This window comes from Rhagoletis pomonella, unplaced genomic scaffold, assembly GCF_013731165.1.
Source record: "Rhagoletis pomonella isolate Grant_MI unplaced genomic scaffold, Rhpom_1.0 Rhpom_scaffold_00007, whole genome shotgun sequence".
In the NCBI taxonomy this organism is placed as follows: Eukaryota; Metazoa; Arthropoda; class Insecta; order Diptera; family Tephritidae; genus Rhagoletis; species Rhagoletis pomonella.
The window spans coordinates 17,712,398-17,735,491 of NW_023458561.1; the positions used below are offsets into that span (position 1 = coordinate 17,712,398).

The 23,094-nt window shown below is 36.3% G+C and overlaps 1 protein-coding gene across 2 annotated transcripts in view; it reads right to left on the reverse strand.

Annotated features, from left to right (window-relative positions):
* Positions 1 to 1,601: 1,601 nt before the first annotated feature.
* LOC118742391 (proton-associated sugar transporter A) overlaps positions 1,602 to 23,094 on the reverse strand; it is a 58,059-nt gene continuing 36,566 nt past the window's right edge. For both annotated transcript variants that reach the window (XM_036474441.1, XM_036474440.1), the window contains 6 exons: positions 15,326 to 16,134; positions 15,057 to 15,259; positions 14,644 to 14,991; positions 2,333 to 2,463; positions 2,068 to 2,242; positions 1,602 to 1,977 (listed from right to left, as the gene is read on the reverse strand). In XM_036474441.1, coding sequence (XP_036330334.1) covers positions 1,756 to 1,977; positions 2,068 to 2,242; positions 2,333 to 2,463; positions 14,644 to 14,991; positions 15,057 to 15,259; positions 15,326 to 16,091 — 1,845 coding nt within the window. In that variant the 5' untranslated portion in view covers positions 16,092 to 16,134 and the 3' untranslated portion in view covers positions 1,602 to 1,755. The remainder of the gene's footprint in view (positions 1,978 to 2,067; positions 2,243 to 2,332; positions 2,464 to 14,643; positions 14,992 to 15,056; positions 15,260 to 15,325; positions 16,135 to 23,094) is intronic.

Sequence of the window (23,094 nt, forward strand, 5' to 3'; positions counted from 1 at the left end):
TTCAGTAATTGAGGACGCTAATTTACTCCAAGTTAATACTTACAAAATTCTCTTAACAATAAATAAGACAGTTATTATTACAAAAATGTAGTTTTATTACATTGGGTGCGTTCGGGCTACTAATAATAATTACCACAATATTGCAGACTTGTTGCTTTCCTGGTAACATGTTGCTGATGCTCAACTTAAACTTTTCTAAAATGTTGCAGAAATTGCGCAGTAAAAATTTGTATGTTGCTTTTGATTTGCCAATGATGAGTAACTGATTGTCTAAATTTTGTTCGCCCAAATTTTTGCGTAGAACGTGATACTCTTTCATAAAAGAGTACCACTGCCGCATTAATTGCACCTCGAATATACCCATTTCTTAGCTATACTGTGATACATATTTGAATTATTTAATTCCTTTAATTAAAGTTGAATTTGATTTTTATAACCCTGGAAGGTCCCTCAGAGATAAAGCCTTTTCAAACCCATTTCTATTGATACAAATATTGCAGCAATTTATTCAACTAATTGAACAAAATTGTTAACAGGTGGCAGGTGGTCTTTTCTAAACATTTCGAGTTGAAATATTCATAAAAATAATTTTGGCCGCATAAATCGGCTAAATACCACTATGTGCGTAGTGATGGCAAACAAAATTTTGTAATCGATTAATCGGTTAATTGATTAATCGAAAGCATTCGATTAATAATTGCAAATAATCGTAAGAAATTAACCGATTAATCTGTCATTTCGATTAAAATCGAAAATTAATAAAAACCACTTATAAGTTATAAAAACTGGCTTACATACCGTGTAAAAATTACGCACGACAAGATTTTTATTGTTTAATTTTAGTTATTTTTTTAAATATAGCTTATTCTTTAGGAAAAGAAACGTATAAATATAAATATATCGAACTTTGGGCAATATTAAAAAAAAAATCAACAAAAAATTCCAGCTTTTTAATTAGATTTCTTAGAAAGGTTTTCAGTATGCAAAATTCCAAGACTGAAGTATCTGGTATTTTTCTGTTTGGTAATGGTGTTGCTTAATTTCTTCCATATAAAAAAGAAGAAAATGAGCAACACCGAATTCGGAAAAAAAATAAAATATGTGAATACCTGGGTTGTGGTTTTTTAGTAGCTACTTAGGTTAAGCTTGTGTTGCGGTTTTTGGTGGAAATATCGTTTAAAAAATTTTCGATTATTTTGAAAAATTAATCGGTTAATCGCTCGATTAATCGAAAGGAAAGTTTCGATTCAATTAAATCATTAATCGTGCCATCACTATATGTGCGTCGGTTCGAAACCTACTGAAAAAGTCTGATGAGGAAACGTGGTGATTATTGAAATAGCTATCAGTTATACAATTTTTTCAAACAAAAAAAAAATATAAAAATTATTGTTGCTTGTCCACAATAGTTTTTTCATTTAAATCGGCCTCGAGCTCAATAAAAAATGTTGAACAAAAAAAAAGTTATGGAGAATTTGTATGTATATTTCCCTCCAACAGGATGAAGGGGGGTTGGAGGTTTAAATATCTTATCGCCTGAAACAGAAATACTTGATACTTACGAACTGACACTAAGCCAAATATTAATAAACAAGAAGCAATCATTTTAAAACTGTTTTCATTGCAGAATGTGTTTACAACTAATACTTTATCGCGATAAACGTAGTTTTTGGTATATAATTTTATTCATGTACATATATATTTGTCGAGCTGTAATACATACATATGTATGTATATATAGCACATATCTATATTCTACACATATAAAACAAACATAGCCGATATTGCAGCAAGAAATGCTAGAAAAGTAGATGCATATAATATGGCACAAGTCGTTTGCATCCAAGATATTAACGGGCCTATCGACAGTGAGATTACCAGCTGCGCTATGAACACCATGCTGCTAATGATCGCCACATCTGTACCCAAACCACGGGCCTGTTTGAGAGGAACTGATTCGCCATTATGCATGCGGAACTACAAAAATATAAACAACAATTAAAAGAATAAAGTTTGCAAATGATCGTAAGACTTAAATATAAGCAGAATGTACTGTAAAACACTTACACAATCCTTAGCATGATAATTAGCGACCAATATGTACGGGATTGTGAAAAGCGTGCCGTACAATATTCCTGCCGAAGTGCTGAAAACTATTACTCCCCATTTGGTGGGCCAGATGGCTAGTATCAACATCCCGATTCCATAGTATAATATGCCAGTAATATAAACAATTTTGGTCCTGCAATGAAGAAACAAAAAAGTTAATTCGATCAAATACAGTTATATATATTTGCCATAAATATGGCAGTTAGTCAATAGTTGCTCTCACCCTAATACCTTCCTCAGTTTGGTCACTGAAATTGAATAAATGGAGCAGGAAAGAGCATACACCGACATTCCCCAACAACCAAAGCGAATTCCAGCTTCATACAAGTTAGCTGCCGCCGTTCCAGGTAGGGCCTGTTAAAAAAATATCACTTTGAAACATTTATATATGTAAAAGCAATAAACACAAATACAGAATAAAGTATTTGTTTAATTGTTGTGCTTGGACAAAGATCAAAATAAATACAAATTAAAACACAAATAAAAACACAAGTATAATTAAAAATGTCAATACATATTCAATCTAGGTGCTCATTTGAATTAGCGTTTCATCCTAAAACATAAGATTACAAAAATTGCATCAAAAAATCTTCAAAATGAAGATATTCACTCATGCTGTAAAATGCATACATATATATCGCCGGTTTATACGAAAAAATAAAAAAATTAAGTCCAAGTTTTTCTAAGTGGTTAATAAAATAAAAAAAATCGCCACACCTAACGGCAAAATTTTTTGTTGAGTCGTCTCTTTCCTTTTAAGTATTAATAATAATAGATTGGCGCTTACACATATGTTAGTGTTTGGCCGAGCTTCTCCTTCAACTTGTGGCGTGCGCCTTGATATTATCACACAAAGCGGAGGGACCTACAGTTTTACGCCGACTCCGAACGGCGACTGTATTTTTATGAGAAGCTGTTTTTCATGGCAGAAATACACTCGGAGGTTTGCCATTGCCTGCCGAGGGACGACCGCTGTTAAGAAAGACCTTTTTTTCTAAATTTTTTGCGATGTTGCTTTGACCAGGGCTTGAACCCAGGTGCTGGTGAGTGAAAGCGCGCACTGCTTACCACTACACCACAGCGGTCGACAAAGTATTAAGTATTTAAGTATTATACGATCTAAATATACAACAAATCGACCATAAGTACCTACTGATTTTCCAAATATCTCGGCTTCTGCGCCATCAATGGGGCAAAATTTTGGAGTTATTCCCTTTTATGTAAGCAAAAGTTGACTCCGAAAAAAATTCGGAAAAAAACTTCGGCACCTCAGTCAGACTCAGGGAGTAAGAAATATGGGGAACACGCCAATTCAGGCACGGGACGATCATCAACGAAATATAATCACGATAAAAGACCTACCATATGATATCTACCGTCGGGTTCGAAAAGATACAGGTGAGAGTTCCAGAGACAATCTCTCTTTACACCCATCGCTCAAAGATGGACTGGAGGATCTCAGTGTCTCCTTGTCTATCTGTCTAGGGAATGAGGCAGGCATCTTCCAAGCGGAAGTCTTAGGCGTCTTTGAAGCTAAGGTAAAAATGCATCGGTAGAATTAAGAAAGCAACAATATACTCTGACAGCCAAGCGATCACTATATCCCAGCTATTCCAGGAAGGTAAACGGAATTATGATCAGTGTCTGCGCCAATAAGTCTAGGTTACCGGTCATAGGAACATTGAAGCCAATGAATTGGCGGAGCACGGAGCCTACTTCTAAGAATCCTATTCTGTTGCACTGAGATGTTGTCGTGTTCCTTTGTGAATGCCTAGGTCTAGCAGTTATTAGGCACAGAGCACTAAGAAGAAAAATACAAACAAAACAAGTAGATATATCTGGAGCTAGCAGAGGTGACATTGGCAAATTCATCGGAGAATCAAGATGTTTTGAGCAAGAAAACTAGATATGCATAGGTATTTTTGAAAGTGCATCAAAATGGCATAAAATGCGATAATTGTACCATAATAGCACTATGAAGCACTGCAACCAACCAACTAAATAAGACGGACTTTAGGACCTAAACACCTACAAAAAATTGCTAGACAAAATAGCGAAATAAACATTAATCTCTATAGTTGTAGTAACATTGAACCACAAGATGTCTTTAAGCGACTTACATATCGTCGTTTAAAGGTCAACACCGCGTAACTGACATTGGCTGCCAAAAATTGGATTTGCTCACACAAGCTCTTGGCTCAGTCCTTATCCATTCGTCCTGAAATATGCTAGCCAGAAATGCGATTGCTTTATTAAAAAAAGAGGACCATTTAGAAATATTAGTGTTTTTACGCTCTAGAAAAAAAGTTTTACAACTTCACATACGCGGTTTTGCATTTTGTTGATACGCGGTTTTGCACTTTAAACGACGATATGTATTTCCCGCGTAAACAAAGGACAGCGAACACCCACACGCATTTATATTGCATTTCCCGCATTAACCAAGTGCCGAGGAAACACACACACGCACTTGTATTGCACTCCCGCCCAAAACTAAGTGCAGCGAACAAACACATGCACTTGTGATTAAAAATAATTCGCTCGTTCTTCATTGGGTATGCATTTTTTTATGCACTTCTCAACTGCCGCAGAACAACGCCTACTAACTACGCTTGATGCATCACAACTCCTCCGGAGTTGTCTCACGGGGTTCTGTATGGCTTTCGGCATACAGAGGTGGTACAAGAGTTACCATTGGTCACAGCGCCTACCCTATTTTCCAACTTGGATACATAACCGATGCTCAACACTCCCGCTTGACGCACACTCCCAAAAACTCTTACAGAGTTTTTAAGCGGCAAAGCCACAGCGCACCGACGCTCCAGCTCTGAAAGTATTCAACTCGGAACCCGCTGGTAGTAGCAGAGGAAGAGGGAGGAGAAGAAGAAGAAAGCCACAGCGCTATAAGCCGTAGGGACTCTGCATGACTTACAACCATGCAGAGGTGGTAACTGATGGTTGTCATTGGCCCCGCCGCCTACTGAAAACATTTTTAATTGAATAAATTTTTATGTTAATAAATTCATCCTAGTCCTGCCCTCTCCCTGAGTTAATCAAGATGCATTTTGAAATTTTCTGGCAGCATATTCATTCGATTTTCGCGAAGAAAGCTTTGAATGTACTAAGTGTGCGCTCGACGTGAGTTGATACAAATGGCGCCCAATTTAAACATGGAACGTTTAAAACTTTCTTTCCGGTGACGGGTAATAAGATCAACGGAAATAAGGTCAGTTGACTTTATTTCCCACCATGGTGAATTTAATGAGTTTAGTAAATTCGTTGATATTCTGAAAATGAGGAGTATTGGATAAAACTCATTAAATTCAACAGACGACTTTTCGGTGACAAATAAAGATTTTTTAAAGCATCAAAATGAATTTTGGAGAGGAGGAGTAGTACTTTTGGATAACGAGAGGATCTTTCTGAAAAAAAAATAAATTTCATCGTGTTACAGGAGCTCAAATGTGCCCAAAAACCGTGATTTTTGTACTTTTAGGTTAGAATATCTCGAAAACCTGACGTGATTGGGCTATTCTGTGATCAGACTCGAATTCAGCACGTCAAACGCCTTCGGAAAAGTATAGTCCGATTCTTGGTTAGAAAACCTTGTTGCCCGGTGTTATTTTTCGATTGATTTTGTATACAACTCTAATTCATAATTTAACAAACACAATATCGCTAGCTTAGAGTGAAAAGTTGCTAAGTCCACTTTTTATGAAAACTCATATTTTGATATAGGAGGCTAGAAAAATTGAATACGCATCGTTTCGAAAATTAAAAAGGTACTTGTTTTGTTTTTTCCTCTTCATAAGCAATAAAAGGAAAATTTGCTAAGTCCAAAAGAAGCAGCACAAATCCGATAAAGCCAAAATAATACGACATCTTTTAATAAATATTGAATACTTCTGATTCTTATGGAGTTTTGCTTTGCTTTAAACGCGCAAAATGTTTGATTCAAAGTCTTGCGAAATAGTCAAAGAAAATGGCTATAGGAAGATTTCTTCCTATCCTGTAAAATTTTTAAAATGGGACTTAGCAACTTTTCTTTCTAAGCTAGCGATATATGTACACAAATCGGCATTTCAAATTGTGTACAAAAATTATAAAAATTCAGCAGGTTTTCGCAACAACAAACTTTGGATTCAGAATTTTTAGGGAGATTCCAGGTTTTCGATTTTATGCATTTTTTCCATGTAAAGGGTGTTCGAATATTTTTTAAATGAATGAAAATGTATGACACTGTCAGAAAAAAAATATCAAAAATCATAGGGATATTGCAGAAGCTTGCACTTTTATTTAATGGACTATAAAACTACAAACTTAGAATCTTCCTAAAAGTTCTGAATTAAAAGCTTGTTGTGCGACAATTTACTTCATTCTACATTACTATTCACAATAAAATTCAGCGGTTTGTAAATATTTCTCACGGCCTTATTTTAAATTTTTTTTGCTTTTAGTTTTCACTTTTTGTAATTATTTAATCTACAATGTGGTATGTGATTTTTAGTTATATATAGGTATTTTATGCTAAATTTCTATATTTTATAATTGTGCCAAAACAGGATGAATTGTGCCAAAAGTGCCTTTAAAAATGGAAAGTGCCCAATATGGCCCTATTGTGTCTACTACGTGCGTGGCTACGCGGATTCTGCAGAAATTTACAATGTTCTTATTTTTCGCCTAAAAATTATTGTAAATATCAATTTTGAGTAAATCAGCTACAGTAGTTACTAAAATATCGCAGTTTTCGTCTTTCTTAAAACTACCGTTATACGGGAGGTAGGCGTGGTTATTGTCCGATTTTGCCCATTTTCAATATCATTCATCCTACGCCCGAAAGAAGTACACTTACCAAGTTTCACTAAGATGTCTCGAGTTTTACTCAAGCCATCGTGTGCACAGACGGACGGACGGACAGACAGTCACCGCTTAATCGATTTCTCTTTTCATTCTGATCATTTATGTATACATTTGTCTATATCTATCTCGATTCGTTTTGCCTGTTACAAACAACCGTTATGCACATGTGCGCTTGGGTATGAAAATCGACTTTGCAAACTGACCCAAAAAATAATATAAAATGATCAATTTTTATTCAAACTTCAAGATCATTTTTTTTTGCATTGCATTTCATTGATAAAATTAAAACTTTTAACTATGTTTTTAGTTTACCATGTAAAATCTGCCACAAATTGGTTAGAAATCATATTTGTTGTCCAGCTTGACAATTTTTCAACTATAAGTGACAATACAAAAATATTAATTTTTAAATTAGGGATTTGAAAAACAATTAAAGTGGTTTAAAAATATTTGTACCAAAAGATCTTCAAGATCTGCTGCAACTTCTTTTCCCGTTTTTTTACGGTTTGCAAAGCTGTCCCATAGAAAACCGTTTTTACCGTGCAATTTGTGCACCGTGCAAGGGCTTTGCAAGCTCAGAGAATACCCCTATTGTGTCGAAGTAATGTGATTAGAGGATCGGAAGATATCAACAATATTTTCATTAAATCAGCATTTTGGTCAAACCTGCGTATGAACATACATATATTCGAATTTATTAACCTGCACTATTTTATGATTCAATTCTCACAGATTCCTGTTTATTTTTTTTAAGGGCAAAGTTAACCCAATTTTTAATTTTTATTTTTTTTGCATAAAATTATAAGGTATTTTATGGAAGCCCGAACTTTGTCACAGCTAGTTTATATACTTAGCAATTATTTGAAATGTTTCATAGTAGACGTCTGTATAAATAACCTTTTAGGCTAGTTCTAGCTTAAAGCTGCGACAGACGGCAAAGCTTATGGCGATTTCGTTTCTACAAAAAATGTTACCTTCTCATCGCCCTCTCCATAGTGTTTGAGCGTAGAGGGCAAAGAGATTGATATGTATAAATTTTTCTGCTCGTTGTTGCGACAGGTATGAACGTTAATAGCGTGAAATGCGGACAGAACTTCATACTTGTATAGAAAACATATCACAGCGCACGACAGTATTTAGTGTTACCTTTCCAACGCTTCCTTATACATATGTATATTAAGTTCTGGCCACTAAGTAAAATAATAGCAGCAAAATTTCAAATAATGTACTTGGAAACATTTATGTATTTATTTATTTGTAATAACACAGGTTTACAAAAAAAAGCTTATGCATATTAAACCAAACCTATATATCCCTATGTTATTCGACACGCTGAATGCGAATCCGAAGTCCGTTAGTCTCCAGCACGTCAGGTTCGTGGTCAGTTGAAGGTCAAGTAGGAAAAAATTCATTGAATAAACCTGAAAATTCATATACATAAAGTCTTACATTCGCTGAACCCGTATCCGAGGTCCGTTAACCTCCATAATGTCAGCTTCGAGGTCATTTGAAGGTCAAAGAGGACATCCAATTTATTCAATAAAAATTAAAAAAAAAAATGTGTTTTTGTCACTGAAACCTTGATTCCTCAAGGTCATCTGGCGGTCATGCCGAGGTCATACCAAGCTCAAATTCCGATAAATTTTATTGAATTTTTCAGGTTTATTCAATGAATTTTTCCCTACTTGACCTTCAAATGACCACGAACCTGACGTGATGCAGGCTAACGGACCTCGGATTCGCATTCTGCATGTCGAATAACATAGGGATATATATGTAGGTTTGGTTTAATATGCATACACTTTTTTTTTGTAAACCTGTGTAATTTTCATTTAAAATATGGTTCTATCTTTAACAGAAACTACATGAATAAAAGTTCAAAGCTTGCATAAAGTTCACAAAAACTAATCGAACTTAAAACAATTTTCATAAAAATTTTAATTTTTTAATTCGATTTCTTAGAAACTGTTTGAGTATGCAGTTTTGTTGCTGGTTCAATTTAAAACCGATTTCCATAAAAGCAGGAGGTTATCAGTTCGTTCGAAATATTTTTTTTTTGTATTCTTTTTGCATCGGAAAGGTAGTGTTCAGAGGTGGTCCCATACTAATCTGGTTTAAATCCGATCATTGGATCATGAGAATTCAATTCTCGTCGATTTTGTTTGTTGCTTAGAAATTACTTGTAGTTTAATAAAGTGAAGGTTGCATGTCGTTAAAAACTATCGTTAATTTTTAAAAAATTAAAATTTTTAGCAACATTTTTTGAAGTTCCTTTTCGTTTTTTTGAACTTGAAACTTTTATTTATGTGGTTTCTGTTAAAGATAGAACCATATTTTAACTGAAAATGATTAAAAATAAATAAATAAACATATGTTGCCAACGACATCATTTTGAACTTTGGTGCTATTATTTTACTTGCAGTTATATAAGTATTTATGTACATATTTTATGTAGACATTTTTGGGATAATTTTGGTTTTGTTTGTTTTTATTTGTGTTTTTTTTTAGTAAAACCGCATTTAAAGACGTTATGTCTTTTTATTCTAAAAACAAAATTGTATGTTCGAATAAGAAATGTACCGATTTTTGTCCACAGAAATCTGGTCACCGTATATATATAGAGATAAATGGAGTTAGGTTCATGTCTCCACTTGCTTGATGCTTTGGTATACATGTGTCGTCTGTAAACTGTGGCTACTGATGCCGCACCATTTATTCTATACATTTCGTACGTACGCACTCTTTATGGCTTATTGAAGACGTTTTTGAGGTTCGGTTTATATGGGAGATATGCTTTGAAATAAATCGATCACGCCAATTTGTCGTTTTTTTATGTCCACAAATGTTTCATGCTGAACATTTAGGTTCTACGCCGGCTCCTTCTAATCTTTTCCAAAAATGTATGGCAGTGATCGGACTTCTACCACATTGTGGTAGATCTGCCACTTTTTTGAGCATCTACTTTTTTTTTTTGAGTACCTAGTTTTATTTTTGCTCGACATAATTTTCTTAATTTTAAGAGCTAAAATTGTCCAACATTAAACACTATATGGTAATAAGAATGATATAATACAAGATTCCGCATTCCCGGCGGCGATGAAATTTCTCAATTAAAAGCAAACAAAGCCGAATGGGAGGATAAAATAAAGTATAAAATAGTAAATTTTCTCAATAATAAATTTTTTGACAGTGAAAATGGTTTCATTACGTTAAATTTTAAAATATATGATTTATAAAAATTTAAAAAAACGGCGATTTTTGTGAAAGTATTAGCAAATTGCAGTGCATCAAAAGTTTCTGAGGCATTGTTTACATTTACTTGAGAATTGTCAAAATCTGCAAATCACAAGTAGCGGTTTCTGTAAAGTGCCACATTTGTTCGCTACATCGTGATGTGATAGAATGAAACGCTGACAGCACTCCGCAAGGTTGCAAAAAAATTTATGTTCGAAAAATATTTTGATATGGAAGGAACCGCTTTACACTGTCAAGGAAAAAATTGTCAAAACTCAATGCAATTTTTAGCAACTTCAATCTTGCACTTTATTATACTACAATAAAATTTTTTAGAGCAATTAAAAAGTTTGCAATTTAGGTGAAACCTTACAGAATTTGTTTAATTTTTGTAAAAAGTTTGATCCAAAAACCTGAGATCTACCACATTTTTTTGAAATCTACCACATTTTTCCAGATTCTACCACACACAATTTTTTTTTAAGTCCGATAACTCATGTATGGGGCTATACCACAGTGCGCCGCTCGAGTTTCTGTGTGCACGTGTCCTAACAAAACTAGTCCAAAAAACCGACTGTGTTGGAGAATTTTTTTAATGAAGATAGCTGTGTATCGAAAAATAGTCAGTGAATAATTAAATCAAAGTGTCTGAAATAATAATATAATAGTGTGATTCAATCAGTTTAAGCAGGAAGCCTGCAATCACATTTAAAGGAGTAGCTAATTACACAGTTCGTCCGTCTGAATAAAATGCATGGTTTGTTGATGAATCCAAATCTGACCGGCGAATTGCTCTAGCACATTTCTGAGATATTTGAGGTTATATTATGAAAACAACAAATGTTTTGCTCATTTCCACTTGAGGCATCATTTAGTACTACTTTTTCCTTTTAAAATTCATTTTCGTCTGCTGCGATTCGATTTGTCTTTCTAGAGATATAACAGTTTTAACGTGGAGTATTTCGGTATTAGCTATGATGACTCATGCTTACGAAATATTCGAAGAAGCTTAGATAAAATCTAAGACTGAAACACCCTTCTATGAGAGTTTCTTCATACATTTTTCTATGTACACAAATATATGTCAAGCAGTTAAATAGAGATTTGAAGCCATAGCAAATAAGAATAATAGATCAAATCTATCTCAAATCAGGCAGGTTGACAACTTCACATCGTAGATTTGCTTGCCGATGAAAAATGTTATTCTACAAGGAAAATGAGAGGATACGTATTTTTCTTTTTGGAAAAAGCGATTTTTAATAAAGATATGCGCATATAAATTTTCACTGATTAAAATTAAAAAAAAAAACGACATTCCCACGACAGCCGGTTCTACGTACCGGAATGGGACGGGTTTTACCCGACCAAGGGCTGCTGTTTCGGCGATCTAACCCCGTTTAGGTCGGCGAAATCCATCAAACGTTGCTCGATTCTAGGGCTAAATCTGCTCCGTACCCTTCTGCTCAGGGCTGGTATAGAGTCTAACCCAGGGCCAGAAATTTACACCTGCTGCGTATACCAGAGACGACTGCATACAAACTCCACCTCGGTCAGGTGCAATGCCTGTAACGGGTGGAGTCACCTCCGAAACTGTTCGGGCCTACGTACGCACCGGCAATGGACCACGTCGTTCGTGGGCCCAAGCTGTGCGAACCGGACCGCCTCCACCGCAAACCTCCACCCGCCCGGGCACCACACAACCAACACGCCGACACCCCAACACAACACAACAATAGACACACAAACAAACACAATAGCACCCACACACCGCCGCCGGCAACTCCTAGTCCCTCCGACAATCTTCTCTGTTTGTCAGTCCAGAATATACCGTAACGTGACATCAGTCAAGTGCAACTCCTGCCTCGGCTGGTGCCAGTTTAGGGCATGCTCAGGATTTCGCAACACGCGAGATCGGACGACTATGTGGGCCCCTGCTGTGCTGCTCACCACCACAAGGCAGCCCCTTTTTCAGCACGTACAGCAGGAAGCCGGCAGGCAACACAACTCGTTAACACCACACATCACAATCGGTCTCCTAAGGCAAACAAAGGTGCTACAATTTAACTGTAACGGACTCCAAAGTAAGATCGAGGAGATAACTCTTTATGGGAAGGCATGGAATATTAATAGCTGCGGCCCAAGAGACGAAGTTGCAAGGCAATTTAACCCTTTGAATTGCGCCGGATACAAAGTGCACCGGCGAGATCGCGAGCGAGACAATGGTGGAGGTTTAGCGTTCATCATGCACCACACCGTGCAGTATCGTCTTATTGAAGCAGACATCGACCGCAGCGATACCATCCTAGAATGTATAGCTATCCGGTCAGGCTATGTTGAGCTCGAAATATTTAACGTATACATACCCCCCCTCACCAGCTGCCCGGAAAGATATCACCCTGAAATAGTTGCGCTACTCAGAAGTGAAAACTGTATGGTAGCTGGTGACTTTAGCGTGCACCACGATCTTTGGCACTCAAGCCTGTCAAATGATCGTAGGGGAATACATCTGGCTGAGCAGGTAGACGATTCATCATACTGCACAATGAACGACGACGCACCCACCAGGATTATGGGCAGCTGCTGCAGCTCGCCAGATCTAACAATTGTCAGCGCTGGTTTGATAAACAGCGTATCATGGCGACCTATGATGGCCCTAACATCAGACCATATGCCCATAGTCATCTCGATTGATAAACCTGCCGACTTTGCTTTCGTGGATCACCGGACCTATGTCAACTTTTCCAAAGCTGACGTTACTGAAGGATGTTACTGAAGGCACCTTCACTACACTGCCCATACCAACCGACGTTCATGTAGGTGAGCGTAAATTCCGCAGGGTTGTCTCTGCTGCTGCAGCTCGCTTCATGCCAGCAGGATGTATTTAGGATCCACGTCCGAACTTTCCTGCTGAAGCGGCTGTTCTAGCCGATGAGCGCGACAACCATCGTCAGGCCGATCCCGGAAATCCCCGTATCAGGGATCTCAATTCGGAGATTCGGCAACTTGTGAACGTACATAAGCGGAAGAAATGGGAAGAGCATTTGATGACCTGCAACTTCGCCTCTGGTGTGAGCAAGCTTTGGTCAACCGTGAGGTCGTTGTTCAACCGGCGAAGCGTGACGACAGAGTCGAAATAGACTTTGATGACCACGCTTCGTCGGACCAGGAGCGATGCGCGAGCTATTTTAGCCGGCAGTTTATTATGCATCCTCCGGTGGATAAAGCCAAACGTCGAGTGACAGAAGGCTGCACAAAATACCAAAACCCAGTGCGCCTCTTGTTTTCACCAGCGGTAAGGGTAGCCATCGAGAAGGCGAAAGCCTCTAAAGGCATTGGACCCGACGGAATATGCATGTTGATGTTGAAAAATTTGGGTCCTGCGGGAGTAGCGTACCTAACAATTCACTGGAGCCTTCATTTTTCCACCAATTTCATTCATGTCTTTTTTTCAATGAAAGCTTATAAAATTAGCAAGAGACCAGTTAAGCCTGATCATTTAATTTTGATACCTTAATACTAAAACTTTTAGTGCGAAGTGCGGAAAAAGCAGCAATTTTGAAGAAAATCGATTCTATGTACTGTCACTGTTAACGAATTTAACATAAAAAAAAAAACTAGTTGAAAGCAATTATGGGGCTCCCCAAAAACAAATGTCACCATATATAAGACTGCATAAACAAAAACTTTTTAAGAACTTAAAAAATTTAATTTCGGTGACAATTTTGTTTATAACATTTCAAAAATTTTTGGATTTTTTTCGTTTTGGGGGGACCTTTCAATTTTCAACTAGTTTTTTATGTAAAGTTTATTAACTTGAACAGGAGAATCAATTTAAAAAAGAAATAAAATAAATAAAAAAAATAATACAATAAAACGAAAATTCAACTCAACTGGTCTCTTGCAAATTTTATAGGTTATCTTTTAAAAATAAAAATAATCAAATTGAGTTAATTATGAACAGTAAATTCCAGTTTTGAACCAATGTGCGATGGTTCGGTGACACCTCCGAAATAACGTTAGGACGGCTACTTATATATATGTAAAGGCTTCTTCGAAGTTACCACAAAGCAAATAATTTGATATAGAAAAAAAAGTTTCTTCAAATTCTTGGGTTTTCATAAACACTGAAGATAATCTTAGACGAAATAGATGTTTTTGAATTCTTTTATGCCTTTAGTTAGTAATCTACTGAATTTTGAATTTCGAAAGAATATTATATGTAGTATATGTAAAATTAAGATATCTATATGGTACTTCTGAAATATACATAACTATGATTTGAATTCTTTTGGAATGTTGTTATCTTTCCACTTATCGGTTGTGTAATTTGCAAGGGGTTGCAGACAATGACATGCCCATGTTAAAGTAATGCCTTCATTTCTATGGTAAATCCCATATATGTACATACATTGATTACTAACACTCTAACGTAAAACCTACCGTCGGATCCCCGTGGAATACCGCTTCTCCTACGAAGTCCGTAAAATACAAACAATATGTCACGTGACCCATCCAGCAGAGTAGGTTTGTTAATGCAAGTATTCGCATTGATTTGGGCATCACGAAAATACTCTTTAAGTACTTGGCCAATGTGATGGGTGTGTCCACGAAGTTATCCAGTTCGACAGCCAACAGATTATTATTGTTTGCAGAAGTAGACCGAGATGGTTGGTTCTCTTTATTAGCGTTTCCCATAGATGGCGAATACCCATTTTGATAGCTTTCAGTTAGAGGGTCCAAATTGTAATTTTCCTCTGCTTTTGTAGCTTCTAGCTCCATAGCGTCGGTCTGCACCAAAAAGACAAACATACGTTCCTAATAAAGTTCATTATAGTTTTGTGGGACAGTATTACCTCTTGAATGTAGAACACGGCATTGTTCTTTTTGCTCAGTTCTTTTTTAATAGCCATAGCAGAAAGTGGTCTTAACATTTCGTCTCGCTCGATTAATTTCAACGGAATTTCTCGGAAAGTGGTAATGGTGACAAAGTAACAGACGATAAATATAATAGTGACCATTCCGAAGACCGTGGGAATGTTTCCACCTAGTGCTTCACCTGAAAATTAAAAACATGTATTTGTAAATAACCTTAAAGAATCTAAAAACTTGTCACTATACAAACCAAAACTTGTTTTCTCCCAATCAATACCACCGATAGCATAACCAATCGTACCACCGAAACCTGCCAGCAAGGAAAAGGTGGTGAGGCCACGTGCTTGATCTTCAGGTACGCACATGTCCAGCATATACGTACGAGCTGGGGTTTGACAGGTATCAGCATTCAGATCCAGCAGGACCATGCCAAGAATAGTCAGTATCGCAGCATATTTAAAATTTGACGGAAGGGGTCCACTAGCGTTATCTGCGTCTTCCGATATCAAAGCAGCCACCAAACCCTCGTTTTGTACAGTTAAATTACTGACTGTTGTCATATTGTAACCGATGTCTCCTAATAATATTCCAAGATCCTTTCCGTAGGGCACCAGTATCAAGCCAGTAAGGATACCCACCGACAGAATAGTAATGATGGGTCGTCGTCTACCCCAATTAAGAGTACAGCGATCGCTGATAGAACCCAGTAAGGGCGAAACGAAAAACCCAATGATGGGTGATACACCCCAGGCCATAGTCATCAGTTTGTGATCGATGCCAATCTGTAACAGTATGGGAGAGACAAAAGATGTTTCGGCAGCATAGGCAAACTCGATAGCCATTGCAATGACGGCGAGACGAAACATTTCAAATCGTGTCTTCCGACGAAATACATGGGAGTAGTCGTGTTCCTGAATACGTGCATGATTCTCACGAGCTTTCAACATGTACTTAATCATGGGATTCTTTGTCGACGACATGCTGTGCTCACTGGCGGCTGCAGTTACACCGACCATTTTGGGATTTTTGTATACTGAACTAAAACTTGACTGAAACGAACTGAAAAAATACAAATTAGTTATTATAAAGCGCAATAAAAGTATTTCATATATAAAATGTATATGCATATATACATATGTATGTACTATAAGAATTTAGTACATTCAACTTATACTAAATCATAGTATCTGAAAGTTCAACTAACTTATGAAGTCTCGTTTGAAGCAAACTATGTATAATAACCAGGGAACGGATTTTTAGGACCTAAAACCATTGTTGCCAACTTTTGATTTTCAGAAAGCACCAAAAACTTTGAAAAAAGCGTTTTACCAAACTAAAAGCACCAAATTTTTTTTTTATTTAAAGGATACATTTTTCGTAACAGTTTGTATTTAACAAAAGCAAAAAATTAACAATATTTGCAAGAATACATCCATAGATCAATACACCAAACGTTTTCGCTCATAACGATTGAATAGCCTCTACACATGCTATGATGACTAATGCTTACGACGTAATACCGAAGTACTATTAAAACTAGTATATCTCGAGAAATAAAAATCGAATCGCAACAAACGAAAATAATGCTCTAAGTAGAAATGGGCAAAAAAATTTATGTTTTCATCATATAACCTCAAATATCGCAAAAAACCGTGTTTATAGCAATCTGGGGGTAGGATATCTAAAAATTCTAGTACTAGAGCAATTGTGCGGCCAGCACCAAGAAACGATGTGTTTTACTCAGGTGGTAAAAAATCAAAATTTGTACAAACAATTAGAAAAGAAAAAAAGAAATACTTAACTTACCTGCGTACTAGCATTTTCAACGCGAATAGAATTCAACAAGGTGGGTTTGCAACTTCAGCTTTTTATCAATCATGGTTGTATTTTAGTGCATTTATATTTGTATATTTTTGTAAATTCCGCATCTTCATGAGACGCCACAGCTTATAATATTTCAAATTATTTCAGGTTTTAACTCTCTCGGAGTAATATTAGTTCAAAAAAAGCACTAAAAAAGGCACTAGGCACTAAGTAATTTTTTTTGGCGTTTTAATTTTCAAAAAGCACTAAATCTAGTGCTTAAAGCACCAAGTTGGCAACTATGCCTAAAACCCTATAAAAAAGGCAAAATAAAATAAGGAAATAGGCTGGAAAAGGCAAAATAAAATAGCGAAAAAGGCAGGAAAAGGCACTAGGTATTGCAAAAAAGGCAAAACAAAATGGCGAAAAAGGCAGGAAAAGGCACTAGGTATTGCAAAAAAAGCAAAATAAGGCACTAAAAAAAGACAGAAAATACGAAGAACAATCAAAAAATACATTTATTTTAGAAATTTTTATATTACAAGTAAAAAGAGAAAAACTACTAACTAGTTTCATTATATGAAAAATTTGTACTTTGAATCTTTGACTATTTTATCCTTTCGAGGTTCTAACTCATAAAACTTTAATCTGTAGTAACATTGAACCACAAGATGCATTTCGAAGTTTTCTGACAGCATTTTCATTCTATTTTCGCGAAGAAAAGCCTTGAATGTACTAAATGTGCGCTCGACGGAAGTTGATACAAGTGGAACGTTTGAAACGTTCATATTATCAGGAATATGGGCGTTTTCCTCGCCCTTTACAATTTTATCCACACCCCTTATTGTCTCCAAGCCTACGTTAGCTGAGAAAACGGCTTTGAATTTTTCCAACACCAATTTGGCAAGAGGTCCCTGCGCTTCTATAAGCCGCATGGGCATGTGTATATTTTTTAATCTTAAAAAAAATGTAAATGCTATAATAGACTTTTTTAAAGGTAGAAAAGGCAAAAAAAGCAAATATCTTAAAAAAAGCAAAACAAGGCAAATATCTTAAAAGAGGCAAAAAAAAGGCAACATCAAATGTGTATATATGGATTCGGGGAAAGCTAAATCGTGGACATTCTTAATCGAATATTCTCTATCTCTTTAGCAGAAAAAAAGGCAATTTCCATGAAATCCGTTCCCTGATAATAACTAAATATATCGCACAGCCACTTCAAATTAGTGTTAACCAGGCTTTGAGCAACCGGCCGTTAGAATTTTTCAACAAACTACTCGCAACAAATTTTTTTCTCCACCTTTGTCGAAACGTAAACAACATGCCTGTGAACACTTTTAGCGCATAATTTCAAAAATTACAATTTTTAATTGAATCCCTTTTGAGGAGCAAGTGCGATATGTACACTACACAATTTCCAGTTGGATATTACAAAGAGGTAATTGGACTTTAGAATAGTCAATTCAGTTTTGGAATGCGTAAAGTGGATTTTGGAATAGTCAACTGGATAGCCGAAAACATCAATTTGATTTTGGTATAGTCAATTGAATTTTGGAAAACGTCAACTGGGTTTCAGAATAGCCAAGAGGATTTTATACAAGCAATTTTGAAGCAAAAAACAAAACCGACTTCGATTCTCCTATAAAAATTTAAGATTATCGTTAATTTGTTCATGATGAAATAATCGGATTTAAACCAAATTAGTATGTGGTAACGCGTTTACGGTTGTTCGACTTCACTAGAAAGTCGACTTTCGACTTTTCGATCGACTCTGTACAGTCGACTTTAAAAGTCGACCGGTCCACGAAGAAAAGTCGACTTTGTTCGACTTTTTTAATAAAAATAAAATGTTTTAAGTATACTCCGCATTTAACTCATATATTAGCTATAAATATAAGAGTCAGAATATGCCAAAAATATCATGATTTACTAGTGGTCTTTAGAATAATCTGTAATTTAGTGAAATTCAATGCTAGGTAAAAAAAAAACAGACACTAAAGGATTTTTAAAAATTTTGAAAATTGTTCCAGTTATTCAGCATGAAAATGTTGGTTGTGAGGGTTTTTAAAAATTATATTTTTGAAAAATAATTTAAAAATTTTTAAATTTTCACAAAAAAATAATTCTAAAAATTTTTTGAATCGATATTTGGTAATTACGGATAACTTTTTGAAAAATGTGGCCTTTCCGATGGAGTAGAATTGGCGGGTATTTGTAGAAATATAAGTGCCACTTTATAAGCATGGATAAATATGGGAGTAGCCCAGACAGCTAGTGGATTGGGACTATCCACACGACTAATGTCGCATATTAACTGGAATCTTACCAGCAACGTTTTTAGCGGTGTTTAAAATGTTGTACCTTACGGATTGGTCAAATTCGAACCAAAAACTGTCTGTAGAAACTTACATAAACTCATGCTGAAAAACTTTCTTGCATGAAATTTTTAAAATACATTTCTATGTTTATCTTACCTCATTATTAACTGAAGATTGTGGAGACAAACGATTAACAAGTTTGAGGAATTTGTTTTCGTATAGTAATTTTATGCGCTGCTCTACATACCAGGGTTGGGAAAAATGCATTAATTTTTTAATGCATTAATGGTATTTAAAGCAATAATGTTAATGTAAAAAATTAATGCAATAATTTAGGAAATTCAATGCAAATGAATATTTCAATGCATTAATTCTGAAAATGTAATGCTAATGAAATTTTTTTTTATTAAATTATCTAACTAATGCTAATGAAAAAATTTTAATGCCCTAAAATGTTTAATACTTTTGCTCGTTTGCATTATTAAAAACCCTTAATTTTTTTTTCTAGTAAAATATAAATAACCTCTTTTGGAAGGACTTGGAATAATTACTAATAGTCTTTTCAGCTTCATTATATTATGTGTATTTGTAGAAAAATTCTTCTAAACATTGTTAGATGTTTTATGAACATGAAAGCCAATGTGCATGCAACGCAGAGTGCTTTTGTAGGTTTTTATTTTGATTGTTGATGCATACCGATATATGTATTAATTATGAGCCAAAAACGGACAGATAGCCAGTTTAGCAGCGCATGTACACGACTGAGGACCTACTCTGATCTAGGCCGTCTGTCCGTCTGTCCGTCCGTCCGTGTACACGATAACTCGAGCAAAAATTGAGATATCTCAACGAAATTAGGTATGTAGATTTCCCTTAATCCAGGGTAGGTTGGTATTGAAAATGGGCAAAATCGGACTGTAACCACGCCCACTTCTCATATAACGGTAATTTCCAGAAATACGAAAACTGCGATATTTTAGTAACTACTGAAGATAATTCACTCAAAATTGATATTTACAATAATTTTTAGACGAAAAATAAGAATATTATACATTTTTTGGAAAATGGGCGTAGCCACGCCCACTTATGGTTACATGTGTATATCTTAGGAACCGCTGCACCAATTTCTTCCAAACTTGGCACAGTTGTTGGCCTTGGTACAGCATACAAAATCGCCGAAATTTAAATTGGACGATAACCACGCCCACATTCCATATAACGGTAATTTAGAGAAATACAAAATCTTCGATAAATCAGTAAATATTGAAGCTAATTTATTCAAAATTGATGCCTGCAACAATTATTTGCCAAGAAATACCTTTATGGTAAAATTTGGGAAAATGGGCGGGGCACCGCCCACTTATGATCACATATATGTATATCGGTAACCGTTCTACCAATTTGTACCAAACTCGGTGTGGTTATTGTGCTTGCCACATGAAAGCAAAGCATTGAAAATTATTGAAATCGGACTAAAATTACGGCCGCTTTTCATATAGCGGTAAATTTCAGAAATGCTTGAAACTTCAATATTTCGAAATTGAAGGACGCTAATTTACTCAAAATTGATACACCCCGGCTTACCATCTAGCGGTAGGTTTCGGAAAGGTGAAAAAACATATAATTAATATTTGCGCCGGGTATTTAATGTTCGGCTCCGCCCGAACTTAGACTTTCTTACTTGTTTTCATTTACAATAAAATGCTATGCATTAAAAAATTTAATGCATTTTTCACAACTCTGCTATATACTTTGAGATCCGTACACACGCAGCCATTTACGATGAATAGCGGTAAAATAAGGAAAAACGGGAAACAAAATGAGTATATATGAGTATAGATGTGGAAAGCAAATAGTTTGGATGCACGAAATAAACTTTAATTTGTTTTGGTGTTGTGATTGCTGACAAGCAAAGAGGATCGTTTAATGCAGTAATTCCCAAAGTGGTCCAGGCGGAGCCCCATGGATTGCCACCTGTACTATAATATATAGTATTTTCTATTTTTCCGGTCGGCGTACTATATACTGTTGGCAATATATTTCAGTAATTTTCACAAAAAAAAATGTATTACAATGGTTGATCTTTATTCTGAAATAACAATATTAAATGAAATATTCTTTAAAGTAAAAGGTCATTGTGAGTTTATAATCAAAAGAGGTTATAATCAAGAAAGGTAACATAACTGAGAAAGAATCAACAAATTTCCTTAAAATAATTTCATTTCCCATCAGTTAAATATCGTTTTTACTTTTTTTTTTTAATAAAATACTATATTTATTTGAAGTGTACTATATTTGTTCAATTTTTTTTTAAGTACTATAATTATCTTAGAATATGTTGGCAAGCCTAGCCATGGACTACGTGGTGGAACATGGGTGGAGGGGAAGGAGTTTACGTGACTGCAGTGACAACAAAGCTGCACTTAAGGCATTGACCAGCCCTCTATTTAAGTACTTCCAAACTTTGTTTACACCCATTTATTTTATAACCAGAACACAAGAAAATATTTTACTTTTATTTTGGCCACTCACAGATTAACCTCCACCATTCGAAGGCAGCATCGGCTGCTCTGCTGCTGCACCTAGACGAAAGAGGAGAGGAGCTTGTATTGTCCAGGAACCGTGGGTGGTACACCAGAAGATTTGCGGACTCAATTCTAATGCGTATCATGTCGTGTCAGCCCCTGAGGCAGGTAAGATTAGATCATGCATTTTAATAAAGAAAAATTTCTCTTATCTTCTACTCACACAGTTTAGTGACGAGGACACGGTGAGCGTAAGCGTGGAAGTACGATCAAAACCACTCTGGCTGGTATCATCGTACATGGCACATGACCACGCCACTTATCCCCCGACTCGGTTGCGGGACGTTGTGAAAGAGGCCAACAAGAGGAAGTTTCCCATCGTTATCGGTACCGATGCGAATGCTCATCATTCGCTGTGGGGATCCACGGACACTAACAGACGGGGTGAGTTTCTTATCGATTTTATTTTCTCAAATAGCCTAGCAATTTGTAATATCGGATGTAGGCCAACATTTGTAAAATCTAACAGAAGGGAGGTACTAGACATCTCTCAAATGACCACTCCTTCGCCGACCATAGATACATAAATTTCAAGATCTCTTTCGAACCATCATCTTCAGTCGCTTACAGAAACAGGAGACGAACCGACTGGAACAAGTTCAGGAATATATTCTCGGACCTCCTTTTTAGAAGCGCTTCTCACGGTAAGTCTCGCTTACCGACAACATCTGATGAAGCGGAATCTGTAGACTTCCAGCATGCTTCTCACGGTGGACTAGATTCATCCGAAAAAATTGAAGAAGCAGTGGACCATATGACCAAAGCCTGTAACGCGGCTTTTTCCGCCTCCTGCCCTATCACAATTCCGAAGGGGAAAAAGAAGCCACCCTGGTGGAACGTAGAAATCGCCACCATGAGGAAAGAAAGCAGGAAGCTTTTTAATAAGGCGAAAAGAGACGGATAGTGGCATTCCTATAAGGAAGCCTTAAAAAACTTCAAGCGAGCGATCAAAAGGGCTCAGAGGACATCGTGGAAAAACTTCTGTGACAACATTGAGGAACATTTGGAAGCCAACCCTTTACGGAAGGTATTATCAAAGAGCCCCTTTTCTCCCAGCTATATCCAAAGGCCAAAAGGCGAGTGGACTTCATCTCGGGATGATATGCTAGAGATTCTTGTAGATACACACTTTCCTGGCTGCTCCGCGGCGGAGAGTAACTCGGCCCCTACGGTGGGACCATCCGGCGGGGGAAGCCATCATAACCCACAGGAATGTGGATAGGGCCATAAAATCTTTTAAACCCTTCAAATCCCCTGGTCTGAATGGCATTTTCCCAGCGGAGCTGCAAGAAGCATCTGACATATTATGCCCC